General features: G+C 49.5%; 5 protein-coding genes across 5 annotated transcripts; 2 read left to right on the plus strand and 3 right to left on the minus strand.

The window, feature by feature from the left end:
* Positions 1–99: 99 nt before the first annotated feature.
* Positions 100–1,637, minus strand: BO86DRAFT_419959 (aromatic-amino-acid aminotransferase; the record flags this gene model as incomplete). The annotated part of the gene is made up of 4 exons (XM_025675168.1): positions 100–218; positions 273–362; positions 445–687; positions 818–1,637. The coding sequence occupies 4 exons, from the start codon at positions 1,635–1,637 to the stop codon at positions 100–102; spliced, it is 1,272 nt and encodes a 423-aa protein (XP_025526557.1).
* A 627-nt stretch (positions 1,638–2,264) lies between these two features.
* BO86DRAFT_419960 (fungal specific transcription factor domain-containing protein) lies at positions 2,265–5,576 on the minus strand (the record flags this gene model as incomplete). The annotated part of the gene is made up of 6 exons (XM_025675169.1): positions 2,265–2,419; positions 2,552–3,016; positions 3,074–3,253; positions 3,302–3,990; positions 4,064–4,275; positions 5,562–5,576. The coding sequence occupies 6 exons, from the start codon at positions 5,574–5,576 to the stop codon at positions 2,265–2,267; spliced, it is 1,716 nt and encodes a 571-aa protein (XP_025526558.1).
* A 4,999-nt stretch (positions 5,577–10,575) lies between these two features.
* On the plus strand, positions 10,576–11,104 carry BO86DRAFT_125747 (uncharacterized protein). The gene is made up of 2 exons (XM_025666061.1): positions 10,576–10,751; positions 10,807–11,104. Exons 1-2 carry the CDS (start codon positions 10,734–10,736, stop codon positions 11,047–11,049), a joined length of 261 nt encoding a protein of 86 aa, XP_025526559.1. The 5' UTR covers positions 10,576–10,733; the 3' UTR covers positions 11,050–11,104.
* Positions 11,105–11,410: 306 nt separating this feature from the next.
* On the minus strand, positions 11,411–12,706 carry BO86DRAFT_433100 (uncharacterized protein; the record flags this gene model as incomplete). Its single annotated transcript, XM_025675818.1, has 3 exons — positions 11,411–11,515; positions 11,666–12,306; positions 12,415–12,706. 3 exons carry the CDS (start codon positions 12,704–12,706, stop codon positions 11,411–11,413), a joined length of 1,038 nt encoding a protein of 345 aa, XP_025526560.1.
* A 728-nt stretch (positions 12,707–13,434) lies between these two features.
* On the plus strand, positions 13,435–14,637 carry BO86DRAFT_419962 (uncharacterized protein; the record flags this gene model as incomplete). Its single annotated transcript, XM_025675170.1, has 6 exons — positions 13,435–13,567; positions 13,622–13,714; positions 13,859–14,145; positions 14,179–14,453; positions 14,486–14,504; positions 14,539–14,637. The coding sequence occupies 6 exons, from the start codon at positions 13,435–13,437 to the stop codon at positions 14,635–14,637; spliced, it is 906 nt and encodes a 301-aa protein (XP_025526561.1).
* Between the last annotated feature and the right edge of the window lie 1,007 nt (positions 14,638–15,644).

The following is a 15,644-nucleotide window of genomic DNA, read 5'->3' on the forward strand; positions in this document are numbered from 1 at the left end:
CGGACTCTCAAAAGAATTTTGCATCGACGAGTATAAGCGTTCAGGGATCAACATTCGTGACAAAGCTCTCAGTAGGGTTTCACCTGTGACCACCTCAAATCAAGCATTTCGCTGTCGCAGTCGTTCTGCAATCGCCCTGGCTACATACTCGACATTCCCTGGATTCAACCCAGCAATCGACACGCGCGAATTATCCGCCATGTAAATATGATCCTCCTCTGATTTTGTCAGCGTGGAAGCAACGAGAACTGGCTTCAGTGGAAATCACTCACCCCGCAATTCCTTTACGACGCCCTCATCTAGTCCAAGAAATCCAAACATGCCAGTCTGGCGCACCAAATGCCCCCAGTTGCCGGGAGCCCCTGTGACTGTTAGCACAACTAACCCTGCTCACTGTTGCTGGAACCCGACCTGAGCAGCCAAGAAGGTATAGGTCCGACTCACCAAATTTGACCAACCCCTCGACCAACTGGCCCCTCATCTCCCGAATCCGCCCACTCATGGTTCGCAAGTCCTCCTTCCACATCTTCCCCAGCTCCTCATCCCCCAGAATCATGGCCGCAATCTTCGCCCCATAAGCGGGGGGATTCGACACTTCCCGTCGCTGTAGCACTTCCAAAACCGACTCTGTGTTCCTGGCTGCCGTTTCGGTATGTGTGGTGAGGAAAAAGCACCCCGTCCGCTCGCCTATCTTTCGGTCAGCATGCCGTAACCCGCCGGTTCCCTCTGCGAATCGTAGCCCTAATCCGGCTTTGCGAGTCCGCATGAACCCCACCTCCTCCACCCTACAGCCCGCGAAAGTGAAGAAAAGCCATACCATAGAGCCCCATATTCTTCGCAAACGACATACACACCCCGACCTCGAGCCCAAATTCGTCGCCCGTAAACAACCGGATCGCCGCGGCGTCCTCGTCGAGATCCCCCGAGTTGAACCCCAGGTATGCAGCATCGAAAAGGGGGAAGAGGTTCCGTTCTTGGACGATCTGCGCGATCTGCCGCCATTGCGCCGGCGTCGGATCACACCCCGAGGGGTTGTGCGCGCACGCGTGCAGGATGACCACGCTGTTGCGCTCCGCCGCGGCCAAGGCGGCGAGATAGGGTTCCAGCGCCAGGGAGCGGGTCGTCGCGGCGTAATAGGGCAGCGAGATGACTTCAAACCCTAGGGAGGTGAAGATTTGGTGATGGTTCGACCAGGTGGGGCTTGGGATGTAGACTTTCGGTAGAGCAGGGGCGGCTAGCCCCTGTCGGGCTTGGATGTCGTGGAGGTGTCGAAGAAGCAGCCCGGCCAGATGTAATGCCCCCGTGCCCGATAGCGACTGACAGGCGGCTATCTGGGAGGCGAGACTGGCGTGCAGGGCTGGTCCCAGGGCGAGCCGTGGAGCCAGCATGCGGAAAACCGGATGGCCCAGGATCGGGAGGTATTCATGGTTCAGGCCGGTGGCCGTCAGGCGGTTGCGCGCAGCGGTCACGGCGGGGAGCACCCACGGCTGGCCGTGGCTGTTGCGGTACGTGCCCTGGCCGAGGTTGACTTTCTGAGGGCTGGGGTCGGCCAGGTATTGTGCGGTTAGTTCGAAGATCCGGTCCGGGGGGTTGTAGGGAGATGAGGAGAAGCGGGAAAGTGGCGTGCTGGTGGTCATGGTGGGGAATCTGGCTGGGAAAGAATGGTGCGATAGTCTGTTTAGCGCTCCATGTCTGGTGTCGGGGATGATGTTATATAAATCTATGCTATTGTCGGTGGTGAGCGGATTCATGACCCGAGACCGGCGGATGCTCTTCCGAAGCATGCATGGCGGGTGGAGAGCCGCGCTCCGGGGCTCGTTTGATGATAGCGGAACGCTTCATGGGTGGATGAAATGGTTGGTGAGTAAAGCAAAGTTTCTTATGTACGGCGAAGCCTCTGAAGATGGAAGTTCTTGGATGGGTCTCAATGTCATGCATCATTAACTACGGTAACCTCCAAGTCAAAAACCTACGAGACCCGCTGCGGTACTTCAATTCCACGAGTTAATTGTTCTGGTTTTTCTTGGGTAAGCAGGTGGAAGAGAAGTTATTGTCAATCCGTCAGTACAATGCCAATATCGAGAAGGTCCGGTAAGTTTGTCTCGCGTATCAAGACACGGAGGTCTTGGCCCTACTTATCTCCAAAGCCGTGAGCATTGCCTGGTAAGAGCATGTGGTAGATGAGATTACATAGAACACGTGCTCCCTATGAGCATAATCTTCCGACTTCCTTCGTCCGACTAATGAGCAGGTGTGTATAATCATCAAGGAGGTAGGTTCCACAGAAAGTCCAAATCAGTATCGATACTATCAGGGACGAGCCCCATATCCCCGACAAAAGAGCCAAATGGCGCCATGGATGTCTCAAATGGAAGGGAGAGCCATCGATCGTCATCGAAAAAGTCTACAGCCGCGTGACCTTTCAGACTCTGGTTCAAAGAACCAACAGTTTCTACTCCAGCTGCGGAAGATGAACATTGTTCTGGGGCTTCATGCCTCAACATGTCACCGTGCTCATTGGCCTTCTGACCTGGCTCTATGTTTCTCTCACTGACATTCCCCACAGAAAGCCCATCGAAAAGACTCTTGCGCAATCGAGACACCACGACCCCCAGCAGCGTTGCGTAGCGGCCCCCGAGATGCAGCTCGTCCTCCACTAGCAGCTCTTGCAAGAGTGCGATGGCTGTCTCGAGAGTTGCAAGGGCGGACTGGAGCCGGGTACAAGGCGCCCCAAGGGCGAGAGCCTTGAGAAGGAAAATCGAGGCGCTGACCGTTCGAAAGAAGACCCGGACTGGCATGTAGCGCGTGAGCCCGCTTTGGCTCAGACTCGAGATTCGGTCGAGAGTCTGTTTGCACCGGTCGATCACGGCATCGGTATACGCGCAAAGGGTGGGAATCGTCTCTGGCGGGGATGGGCAATTGAGCTGCTCCTGCATGCCGAGGGAGTTGAGTATGATGCTGACGTGTTGGTATTCAATGAAGAGGATATCGTCGAAGGTCCTGTGGTCGACTGTTTCTGTCATTCAGCACGGGTCTCTTGTCACACGGCGAGGGAGAAGGAAAGCAGACATACCACCAGCTTCGAGGTGACGCAATCGCCACCCAGAGAGCTCTTGTCGCTTCGCCTCGAGAAGCAATTCGGGCGAAGTAATATCCGCATTTTCCCTGATGGAGGAAAACTGCCTATCGGTGATGGACTTAGAGATCTGCATGAGATCCACCCATAGGGCCATGGCTGTCCGCCATTGACCATCTACGCTGCCCTCGGCGATTCCGTCTCTCAGGCCCTTCAACTCCTCACCATCCCATGACACTAGAGAGTCACATCCAATTCGCGCAGCGGCCATGTTGCTGAATACCAGAAGCAGTGAGGGGATTCTCGTGTACCTGACTTCCAAGTGCTCCTGGTAAATCCGGCTATCCGGCCGACTGGGCTTCTCGATAGGTTTAGCCGCAGTCCGCCGGTCAAACACTCCCAATTCATGAGCGAGAGCGACTGCCGCGCTGAGGATCATCCAGGACATGCGCTCCAGGCGCTTAGTCGGCTCGACGACCTCCTGCTGCCACTGCATGGACACTGAGGGCTCGTCCTCGTGGATGAGTGGCGGATCTCGTAGGTCCGCATTGGTCATGATTAGATCCGAGTCCCAGCCGTCACTCTCTGGGGGAAAATGCAAGGACTTCGGATACCACTCGCAGAGCAGGAGCAGGGCCTCGATCGTCCCGACGGTGCGCGTCTTGGCTTTCGAGAACTTCTCTTGGCCTAGCATAACCCGAAGAAGGAGATGCTGGCAGTGCTGACTGAGACGGTGGTGAATGAACGAGGATCTCGATGCTCCCGTCCGTCCAGGCAGATGATAGTATCGCGACGCGAGAAGCAGGATGGTACAGCAGAGGAAGGGCTCCTGGGTGACAAGCCAAAATTGGTTGGTAAGCGTACCGTAGAAGTCAGTGAGTACCGGCGACAGTGGATTGAGGTAGGCGAAAAACCTGCGCAGTCGCAAAGTAGAAGAGGATAAGCATCTCAGCATTATAGGATACGAAAAGGAAGGTGTTACCGTACCATTCGACCAGAGACATCGCCTCTTGCGCCGTGAACCACCCCATCCGAACGAAGCGGCAAGCATTCCACACGCGAAGAGCATCTGAGACATCATGCTGAGGCCTACTTCCGACTACTGCTGTGAGTGACGGGGGCCTCGCCGGCCCGGCAGGGTGTTGCGACGGGGCTGCTGCTTTGAACAACAACCTCATAGCATCTTGCTCGTTCGAGACCTCGTCCTGCAGAACCGACGGAGTCACTTCGCTCTCATTCGTTGCATATTCTTGCTTAGGACCCTCTGGCAATCGTGATGCATGCCCCAGACAGAATCCATTTCTATCGGGGTGATGTCAGCAAGTTGTCCGGGAGAGCTCCGGTCTGTCCTAATGGTACAGTTCTTCCGGATACCGAAGCCACTACCTACACTCTTGATTGTTTCAGCAACCCCGGGATAAAATAACATTAAGCCAATCCTGGCACGGAGCTGGAAGATAGTTAAGCTGTTTATTGTAAGGTATATAACATCTTTATTATATAACAACTGTCTGTAATTATTGTTATCTTTTTATACTATATGTTATCTGTCCACTATTGGTTCTAGGAGAATTGCAACTGCTGTTTAACTACTAATAGCAGCTAGATTATAAGAATAGCTCCTAATCTAGCTTAATTAATACTTGATCTCATTTATAATACATTAATTAATAGATGTCACGGTGCCAGCGTGGAGCACCCTAACTACCCCTTCTCCCCGCCTACCCAGAATACCCCGCGAACCCAATGGTACTGCCAGCCCTGACCGCCCTGCACATAACCCAGAACCTCTCTAACTACCCGCCTGTTCCTGATCCTGTTTGTAGCTCTTCGAGCTACGTCTTGTCTATTCTCCTGTATATAGCTTAACCCTGTAGCCTGTCTATTACCCGTCCTGCCCGCCGTATCAATCCTACCTCCGTCCTGCCTGTCCGCACCTTGACACTACGTAGCTCCTACCCTTAGGATCGTTACCAGCCAGCATGCCCGAGATCCCGGAACCTCCCACCAACCCGGTGGATGTCCATGAGTTTACCCAGAGCGTCGCAGACAACCCGGAAGGGTGGTTCGACTACTGCGGCCAGATATACTGTTTTGCTGTGGACTCTGAGAAGACCAGAAAGAGGCAAGAGATCACTATGGAGGTCCAGGCCCAGCAGCTCGAAACCCAGAACCTTAAAAGTCTCCACCAGATGGCCGAACTTATGAGCCAGAGGAACATAGCCCGGAGAGAAAAAGACCAAGCCTGAGAAGCAGCCACCCCTGTGGTTAGCACCCCTGCCCTGACCCCCGAATCTGTTGCTGAAGCCCCTGCAGCTGCTGCGGTGGGAGCGCCTTCGACGATTAATCCCGGATCTTCCGCCTCCGCCGTTTGTTCTAAATGTATTTCCGACCCGGACAAATTCCACGGCGCCCGGAACGACCTCCGCCGCTTCACAGCCCAGATTAAGAATAAAATGATTATTAACGCCGACTGATTCCCAACCGCCCACTCCCGCATTGTGTATGTGATGAGCCGACTCAGAAGAGTCGCTCATACCCAGATCCCACTGTACACCCAGGATAACAACTATCGGCTCCGAGACTACACCAATATCCTAACGCTGTTGGAGAAGGCCTTTGGGGACCCCAACAGCGCCCGCAATGCCTGTAACGACCTTTGCCAGCTCCGATAAGGAAACAAGGACTTTGCAACGTTCTTCGCCGAGTTCCAGCGCCTTGCTATGGAAGGCGAGATGCCCGAAGCCGCACTGCCTGCCCTGCTGGAACAGGCCATCAACAGGGAGTTGAAGGCCATGCTCCTGCACCGTGATATCCCCGAAGGCTTCTATATGGAACTTGCAGCCTTTCTATAAGACCTGGAGAACCGCCGCCTGCTCTGGGGGAATAAGACCCGCGACCGCCCCTGGAGACCCAGCACCGCCTTTGCCCCGGCATACCCGTTAACTACCCCCTACTCTCGCCCCGCCAACACTCGACCCTCCAGCCCGCGACCCGCCAGCCCCCGGGCTGCCGTCAACCCCCCGGAACCCGATGCTATGGACCTATCTACCAGCAGAGCCCCCAGATATGCCCCGAACCCTAACGGCGCAACCCGCAAGGAGCGCGGCGAATGCTACCGTTGCGGCTCCAGCCAACACTCAATCCACGACTGCCCCCGACCAGATACCTGCCCTCAGAGATTCAGCTCCGCTACTGACCTTCCTGTATACCCTAGCCCGCCGCTGCGCCCGGCCTCCCCAGAATCCGAAAGCTCAGTAAAAGGGGTCAGCCTGGCCTAAGCCGCCGCCGGGTGGACCTCCCGCACACTTACCGTCTCTCCGCCGCCGCTACCCAGGGTCTCTCCGTTGAGAAAGAACTGGAACAAAAAGACTTACTGGTTACCCCCATACTGCTAGAAGGCGACGAGCGCTCCATACCCAGCTACACGATGTTCGATACTGGGTGCACTATTAGAAGAGTAATGGATAAGAAGTAGGCTTGTAGCCACAACCTGACCTTGTATCCTCTGTCCCGCCCCCAATCTGTGGAACGCTTTAACAGAAGCGTCGACCCCGAACTTGCAATCATCCACTACACCTGCCTAACCCTGAAGATTGGCAACCATGTTGAAAAAAATGTCGTATTTATGATTACCCGTCTTGCCCAGTACCCTGTTGTCATCAGATTACCTTAGATTAAGAAACACGACCCTTGAGTCGGCTGGGCTGAGCACACCCTCTGCTTTAACAGTAAATACTGCTACAAGCATTGCAACACCCCGACCCGACCAACCAAGATCCGTGCCCTGCATAATATTCCCGCCAGAGCCCGACCTGTGAACCTGCCCACCCCGAAACCCCTGCAAGGGCGTGATATCCGACCCGTCTCTACAGGGGCCTGCGCAGCCTATGCCCGCCGGAGCTACCCTATCTATGCCTCCAGTATCGAACAGATTGACAGCCTCCTAGAAGAAGATCCCGCACCCCCTACACTCCAGCATAAACCCCAACCCCCAGAGCCACGGCTGCCCGAGGAGTACCAGGAGTTCGCCGATATTTTTTCACCCTAAGAAGCGGAGAAGCTCCCGCCGCACCGAGACTACGATCATGTCATTAACCTCGAGCCCGGCAAGACCCCCCCGTTCGGCCCGCTGTATGGCATGTCCAGGGAAGAGCTCCTCGCCCTACAAGAGTGGCTGATGAAGAACCTGAAGAAAGGGATTATCCACCCTAGCTCCTCGCCCGTCGCCTCCCCCGTCCTGTTTGTTAAGAAGCCTGATGGTGGCTTGCGTTTCTGCGTCGACTACCGTGCCCTTAATGCCGTCACTGTCAAAGACCGCTACCCGCTCCCGCTTGTTAAGGAAACCCTGAATAACTTAAAGGGAATGCGCTACTTCACCAAGATCGACATCATCAGCGCATTTAATAACCTGCGAGTTAAGAAAGGCCAAGAGTACCTGACCGCTTTCCGAACCCGCCTGGGTCTGTACGAGTCGCTAGTCATGCCCTTCGGGATGACCGGGGCCCCCGCCACGTTCCAGCATTATATTAACGATACTCTAAGAGAATATCTGGACATGTTCTGTACTGCCTAGCTAGACGACATCCTGATCTACAGCCGAACCCGCGTAGAGCACGCCAGCACGTCCGCTTAGTTCTCCAGAAGCTCCGCGGCGCGGGCCTACACGCAAAACTCTCGAAGTGCGAGTTCACCGTCCCCGAAACCAAGTTCCTGGGCCTAATCGTAGGCCGTAACGGTATCCGAATGGACCCTGCTAAGGTTAAAACAATTGCCGATTGGCCCACGCCGTCCTGTGTGACCGACGTGCAAGCATTCCTAGGGTTCAGCAATTTCTACTGCCGGTTCATCCGAGACTTTTCCAAGCTTGCCGCCCCGCTTGTAACCCTGATACGGAAAGACACCCCGTTCATATGGTCCCCTGCCTGTGATGAGGCCCTGACGCGCCTGAAGTCTGCGTTCATTGACGCCCCTGTTCTATAGCCGTTCGACTGGACCCGTGAGATTATCCTGGAAACCGATGCATCCGACTACGTCTCCGCCGGCGTCCTATCCCAGTATGGGGAGGATGGCCTCCTGCACCCCGTCGCCTTCTTCTCAAAGAAACACTAGCCAGCAGAGTGGAATTATGAGATTCACGATAAGGAACTCCTGGCAATTGTACGTTGCTTTGAAGAGTGGCGCCCCGAACTCAAAGGAACCCCGTCCCCAGTCCAGGTGAATACCGACCATAGGAACCTGGAATATTTTATGTCCACTAAGCTCCTGAACCGCCGCCAAGCCCGTTGGTCCGAATTATTGTCCCAATTTAATTTTAAGATCCAGTACCGCCCCGAACGCTTGGGCACCAAGCCCGATAGCCTGACCAGGAGGTCAGGCGATCTCCCGCGGGAGGGGGATAAGCGCCTGCTACACCAAAGCCAAACAGTCTTGAAGCGAGAAAACGTGATCCCGCCTGCCTGCCATCTCCAACCGCGGACACACAACACCCTGTTGGCCCTATTGCCCCGACCGAACCCACCAAACCAGACACCCCAGACACCCCGAACCCCCCAGCGACCCCGGTTAAGCCCCCACGCGAATAGCACCCAGAACAGTCACGTTTGAAGACGAAACCGAACTTCAGCTACCTCCTGAAATACAAGACCTGTTCAGATCTGCCTACGAAAAGGACACCAAGGTCTGAGAGATTGTTAAGGCCCTACAGACCGGAAAAGACAAGCACCCCCGACATCACCCTGGCCAACTGCACCCTGAAAGGGTACTTCCTATTGTACAAAGAGCGCCTGTATGTGCCCGACTTAGACAGCCTAAAGGCAGAACTCACCCGCCTGGCCCACGACAAGCCAGCCTCGGGACACCCCGGCCGCTCGCGAACCTACGAGCTGCTAGCCCGAGAATACTACTGGCCTCATATGTACCGATACGTGGAACGATGGGTCAAGAACTGCCACACCTGCCGCCGAGTAACCCCGTCCCGAGAGGCCCGTCAAGGAATCCTACAGCCCCTGCCCGTCCCCGAAAGATCCTGGCAAGACCTGTCCATGGACTTCATTACACACCTGCCCGTGAGCGAGGGCTACAACTCGATCTTAGTTGTAGTGGACCGCCTGACCAAAATCAAGCATTTGATAGCCTGCACAGACACCGCCAATGCTGCCACAGTAGCCTACCTGTTCATCCAGCACGTGTGGAAGCTGCATGGGCCTCCCAAGACCATTGTATCAGACAGAGGATGACAGGCGCCTTGGCGGCCTGTCAGGTGACAAGGCATTGGTGCCTGAGGCACCCATGGTCCTATATATGTACTTAGCTCCGAGCAAAGGCCCTGCGGGCCTTCCTCTTTCCTTTTCTCCCCAAGAATGGAATTCTTGCCTGGTCCGATCATCTCCCTTTTGTAGCCTCACACCAATGTAGCTCAATAAACACTGGATCCGATCTACGATATACTGACTGATGGAAAGTGCTGAGGCTGCTGTTTGCATTATTGTTTGCAGTAAATGAGCAATCTTACTTTTATTTTGGATGGCTGATACAGTACGGAGGTGTCAATCATTGTCATCATTTACTTAGTAAGATATATACTCTAAAAGATACTACACAAGGATTAACACCCACTTCCTCTTTCATACGGAGAAACAAATAAGCACAAGTCCTCATACAAAACATCTTATTTGAGCCAGAAATAGGTAAAGCTTGTTCATACCACTCTACCATCATATAAGTCTGCGGGCTAGCTGTAATACGAGCCCAGACCCGGCTGATCTATGATCTCCCTCATCCAGTGACGTCTTATAGAAGTCTAGATCTCGGTGTTAGAAAGTAGCATACTTTTAAGCAGATTTTAAGTAAATCACAATCACGGAATCGTTTAAATACAAGGGCTAAGACGGATTTTGAACCATGTTCAGATTTTAAGGTATATTGTGGTTCATGTTTCCTTTGTCTCCCTACCTGAACGTTCTATAGTAATAGTCTAGAGTGACTTATACGTCATAAACATGTAATAGATTTATAAAATTACAGGTAGCTCCTTTATTTTACAAATTTCTTAGAGATTGAAGGGTAATAATTATATTCTTTGGTCACTTTTGTGATCACGAAGAGAAATTCCATTGTATGATAACAACCCTTTGAACAGCCCAGAAATAGCCTTTACACATGATACAAAGACAAGAAGTTGAGTATTCCTCAGCCCACTTTCTCAATATTGGCGAAAAACTTTTACTCCAAACAATGCATCCGAGCTCGATCATATCAACAGCACCATGTTCACCTATTGATACATCTGAGTTTAGTACTACGTCATCTGTGACTAGCACAAAACCAACTACAGTCACTTTGATGAATAGCATGATCTCTGAGCCTCCTCAGTCTGTTGTATCAGCAATCAAAACCACATTGTCGTCCAATGTTCCCACCGCCAGCGCTACATGTATCTCAGTGACTACTGAAGCAAGAGATACGGTGTGTGCTACTTCCCTGTCATCGGTAGGTATTTGAGGGCAAGATACATGTAACTGCGACTAACACTTAACTGAAGATCAAAATTAGACTGAACAACCCCCCAACCACAGCGGTGATTGGGGACCAAATTTTTTCATTCTCTGTACAAGAGCAGAACGAGAAAGATGTGTGCAGATCAGGGCAAAATGTGATGATTGCTGTATCAACAGTGAGTTGGTGAAAAGCTTACACATTTAAATTGAAGATGACAAGATTCATCACAGGTTATCCCAGGGCTGTATAGCATTACGGCCCTACTTCTATGGCCTGACTGGAAAAAGGCCCTTGTTACTTGCTCGGTGTTATTCGCCACGGTTGGCGCTACTCTGACAGGGATAGGAGTAACTGACTTCAGTACCTGTATTGATTTGATGACGGCTAGGATAATGGGAGTCGTATACATTGGAGTGGCCATTATTCTAGCTGCAATAACGAGCTGGCCTTGCGCACAGGTGCCGGAGGTGTGAGTGACATAGGCTTGGCACTCTAAATCTACTGTCATGCATACTGCCTAGAATCTAGATATATCTCCCTCGATTGCTAGGCTGCAAGAAATCCATTTCTTTCTTCAAAACCTCTATTTAGTATTTATGGTTGCTTTGAGAGAAAAAAGGCTTCCTATGTTAATATTACAGGGCTTATGTATCCATGAAACACATTTTGGGGGGCGTGAAAAGCTCTAAGTCTCATAAGTTTTGGCTTGTTGATATTGCTCTCAATAACTCGAATTCAGAATGAAAAATTAGAAACAATCTTCCAAAGAGTGACCAATCCTTCATCGTGTCATACAGCACAAGAGTAGAAGATGGATCAACCCTGCAAGGTGGATTAAACCACAGAGATATATGTTCCGGCATCGCGAGTGCTAAGAAAATTAGGTATCAATTTGGGCTTCGTCAGTAGTCGGGTTAATGCCACAATTATCTTATGGCTCTTGACCAATTGACCGTCCAAGTTATCATATACTGTCACAAATTCATTCAAACGTGATGGAGTCTCAACAATCGCAGTACGCCTCGTATTACCTGTTTCCAAACTGCTCAAGTGTGAAAGACCCATTGTTTCTCTGGAACCTGCGAAGACAAATGTGGGATGCCTTTCTTTGATCTTTTCCTGAACAATCTTCAATTGTTCTTCTGAGTATTCAAGAGTATCATCGATTCTCTCTTCCTTCAGAGAGAAGGAACCACTTGGATTGTCTTGGTCAACTAGAATCAGCTTCAACTTCTTGAGATTCTCTTGAATAGGATCAATGTCTTTCATAAGCTCGTCACTCGGTTGAATATCTTTCAGGTCTTCCCACTGATCGTGACATTTGTGAATAGCGTCCTTTAGCTGTTCTCGAAGACGATTTGCTCTGTGATCATCGATCACCAATCGAGAAAGCTCTTGATTGCGGACATTATCCACCAATTGCTCGGGGGGGTCAAGTGGTGGACTTTCGTTAAGTGGCCATCCAAAGATATGATCATATTCCCCAAAAGAATGACCAAACCAGAGTAGGTTATTCCACTCAGGAGAAGTAAAAGTCTTATGGTCTGAAGAATATCTTTTGGGTTCAATATGCGCTGTTATAGGGCCAGCAATATTTGATTGTAAGATTGTCAGAATAAAACTCTGGCCATCAAGGACAGCATTGGTTCCACCGGTAGATGTATATGTAATCTGTATATCAGCTCCATTAGCTAGAGCAAGAACAATTAGACCCCATGACTCAACACGTGCTGCAGGTAATGAAGCGACAACACTAATTGACTCTAGCGAACTCCGAGATGATGCAAGACATTTTTGTCTTGTTTCATTGGGTAATGATAAGTAAAGAAGAAGCCAACAGCAATTTCCTTGATTATTATAAGTCATCTGCTCATGCCAGGTTGAGCAATCTGAGAGACAATTTTCAATCACTTTTTGCCAATGTTCCTTTTTAACTTTAAAAACTTTTCGAATTTCCAGACGTCCAAATCTCTTAAAGGGTAATAGAGGCCAGCAACGTCTTTGGGTAAAGATAAGATATTTATCCTCTCCATACCAGCTTTTTGCGATCTCTCTCTCTTCTAACAATTTGTTTAAGAGATTAAGTGCCTGGATACCAACATCCAGTCCACTAGATATAGCAATGTTCATTGTTGAAGATATGTATGATAAATGTTTGAGGGACCCTTGTAGGTAAAGTCAAAGCAGACTCTTGAGCGATGCTATGATCAATTTGTGGGTATTTACAATAGAGAGACCCGTATAATTGTAGGTAAAACAATTTCACTTGATAAAGAACAGTAGAATCAAATACATCATCTTCGTCATAGACTTACTCTTTTGACCAAAATACCGTACTGATACCCGTGAAAGCGTACCACGGAACACGAGATTCCAAAACTCCCTGCATATGACTGGTAGTTGCATGACCTGCTCAGATCTTTACTCGGCTTGACCTTGTTATGGCTCTTTGAGATATGTTTCTCATATCGATGTATATGAAACTTGACATGGGCTCGTCCTTGAATTCCACTCCTATGGACTAACCTTGTGCCTGCAGACAAGGTTTTGATTTGCTAGCCTTGGCTTGTGATTACAGCATTTATCCATGATTGTCAATAATTTGAATCGGTGGTTTGGGTTTGTTCGTGTTAAAGCAATGACATCATTTAGTTCCGTGAGGCGGGGTTGTTGCTTCCTTTACCTCTAATGACCTCTAGTAAGATCGTATTTGTCTGCTAATGATACGAATCTCATTTACTTTAAAAGGTTTTCTCTCTCCTATTTTTGTCTGTTAAATGATCAAGCATATCATGTGTCCTTGTCTGAATCATCTCTATTCTTTGATTGACTTCTATTCTACATGAAAGTCTACATTGATGGATATTGCCATATCTAGTGGACTGAATGTTGGAATTCAGGCACTTAACCTTTTAAATAAGTGGCTAGAAGAGGTAGAGATTGCAAAAAGCTGGTATGGAGAGGATAAATATCCAGTTTTTACCCAAAGACGTCGCTGGCCTCTATTACCCTTTAAGAGACTTGGACGTCTGGAAATTCGAAAAGTTTTTACAATTAAAAAAGATAAGTGGGAAGAAATAATACAAAATAGCCTCTCCTGCTGCTCATCCTGGCATTACCAGGTAAAAAAACATAACGGTGAATGTTGCTGGCTTCTACTTTACAGATCATTACCGGATGAGACTAAAAGTCATTGTCTTGAGAAATCTCAGAAGTCACTTACATCAATTAGTATTGTTGCTTCATTGCCCGCAGCACGTGTTGATCTATGGGGCTTAGTAGTTCTTGCTCTAGCCAATGGAGCAAGAATATACTCTATAGATGATTCTTCAGGAGGATATTTTGCACGCCTGGATGCCCGAGACTTTGTTCTAACCATCTGGCAGATGGATATTACTGGATCTGCAACTGCACATATTGCACCCAGAGAAAGCCCTTCAGACAGTTCTTGTCTTTCACCATCAGGGTGGAGAGATTTACTACATCACGGTTATTCCTTTGGTGAATATGATCATGTTTTTGGCTGGCCATTTAAGGGGACGTTACTGTCCGAGCCACCAGAAGCACTAGTGAGTGGGGCCCGCGATAGAGAGCTGCTACAGTTGGTGATCGATGATCACAGAGCAAGATATCTTCAGGAAAAGCTCCGTTGTGCAATTCACCAATGCTACGACAAATGGACCATACTCAAACGCAGCTTGCCCTGCACCGGTCGCGATAATCATGAGTTTGAAAAATGGGACAAGAAAATCGAAGTGTTACAAAGAAACCTCCTAAAATCAAAACTTCTCCTGGTGGATGGTGCTCAACCATATACCCCTTTTCTCGAAGAAGAGAGAATAGGAGATACTCTTTCCTATGCTGAGCATCAGTTGAAGTTTGTCAAAAATCAACTGCCAAGACTCACAGAGAGCCTTCAGATCGAAGAGTCAGAGAATACAGAAGAGCTTCGGCGTGCTCAGGAAACGGTAGTTGCTCTAACTCGATTATTGACCACGCCACGACGCATCAACAAATTTCTCAGTACTCGTGAAAGTGGAAAGTCTGCATCTCTAGTTTGATACTCACCGAAAAAATTTGGGCTTTCTTCACTTAGAGTTTTATGAACTAAAAGTCAAAAAATAGCGGTGAGCCAAAATGTGTCTTAAATTCGACCTCATCAAAGCATTGTCTGATTCTCCCTCGACCCTGATATTGATCGTGACAATTTGTATCAATAACTGCCCAATTGTTGCTGCATGCTATTAGCTTCCTTGTTTTTTATTTCTGTATGACCATCCTCGTCCGAAGGTTTATTGAAATGCTGGTTTTGTCTTGCAGCAGGTGTATGACTACTAAGTCCTATCCGCCTGATATCATTAGGAGCAAATCACTAATAGAAAATAATATGGCTTTTAAGTCGAGCAGCTAATACCTACTGTTGGCTGGCTTAAGAATAGAGATGGATTGGTCTACTCTAAATGTGCCTAGAAAGACAAGAGGAGATTGTTCGAGAGCCATTTCTCATATTTCGTACGAAGTTCTTCTGTGCCGGAACCTAGTGCTAGTCCAGCTAAGGACAGTAAACGATGGCTCAGGTGTCTTAGTGCCTGAGCCCGAAATTCAGCGAGGAATAGTCCCATAATAGCTGGGTCCTGCGAACATTGATTGGGACAAGAAGGGGATAGTACTTAATTAGTGTAACCAGATGGACAAGAATTCCTTACCACTGATGTAACTTGGCTATTGGACTAGTCACAGATTCAGATGCTGTAAATGGCAGAATGATAGTTTTGATAGGCCAAGTCTCAGAGCAGATTTGTTAGGCAAGCTGATTCTCAGCAGATAGAGATTTCTTGTCCCAATACCACTACATAGAAGAGAAAGAGTGGTCTAGAACTAGCAAGACGTCACTAAGTTAGTGCGGGGATCTGTAGATAAATTAGGGCTCGACTCGTATCTATAGCCGGATCCTTAATAAAAAAAGACATTATTCTACTTTGGCTCCGCCTTTCGTAAACGGCGGGAGTAACTATGACTCTCTTAAGGTAGCCAAATGCCTCGTCATCTAATTAGTGACGCGCATGAA

This window comes from Aspergillus japonicus, assembly GCF_003184785.1.
Source record: "Aspergillus japonicus CBS 114.51 unplaced genomic scaffold BO86scaffold_33, whole genome shotgun sequence".
In the NCBI taxonomy this organism is placed as follows: Eukaryota; Fungi; Ascomycota; class Eurotiomycetes; order Eurotiales; family Aspergillaceae; genus Aspergillus; species Aspergillus japonicus.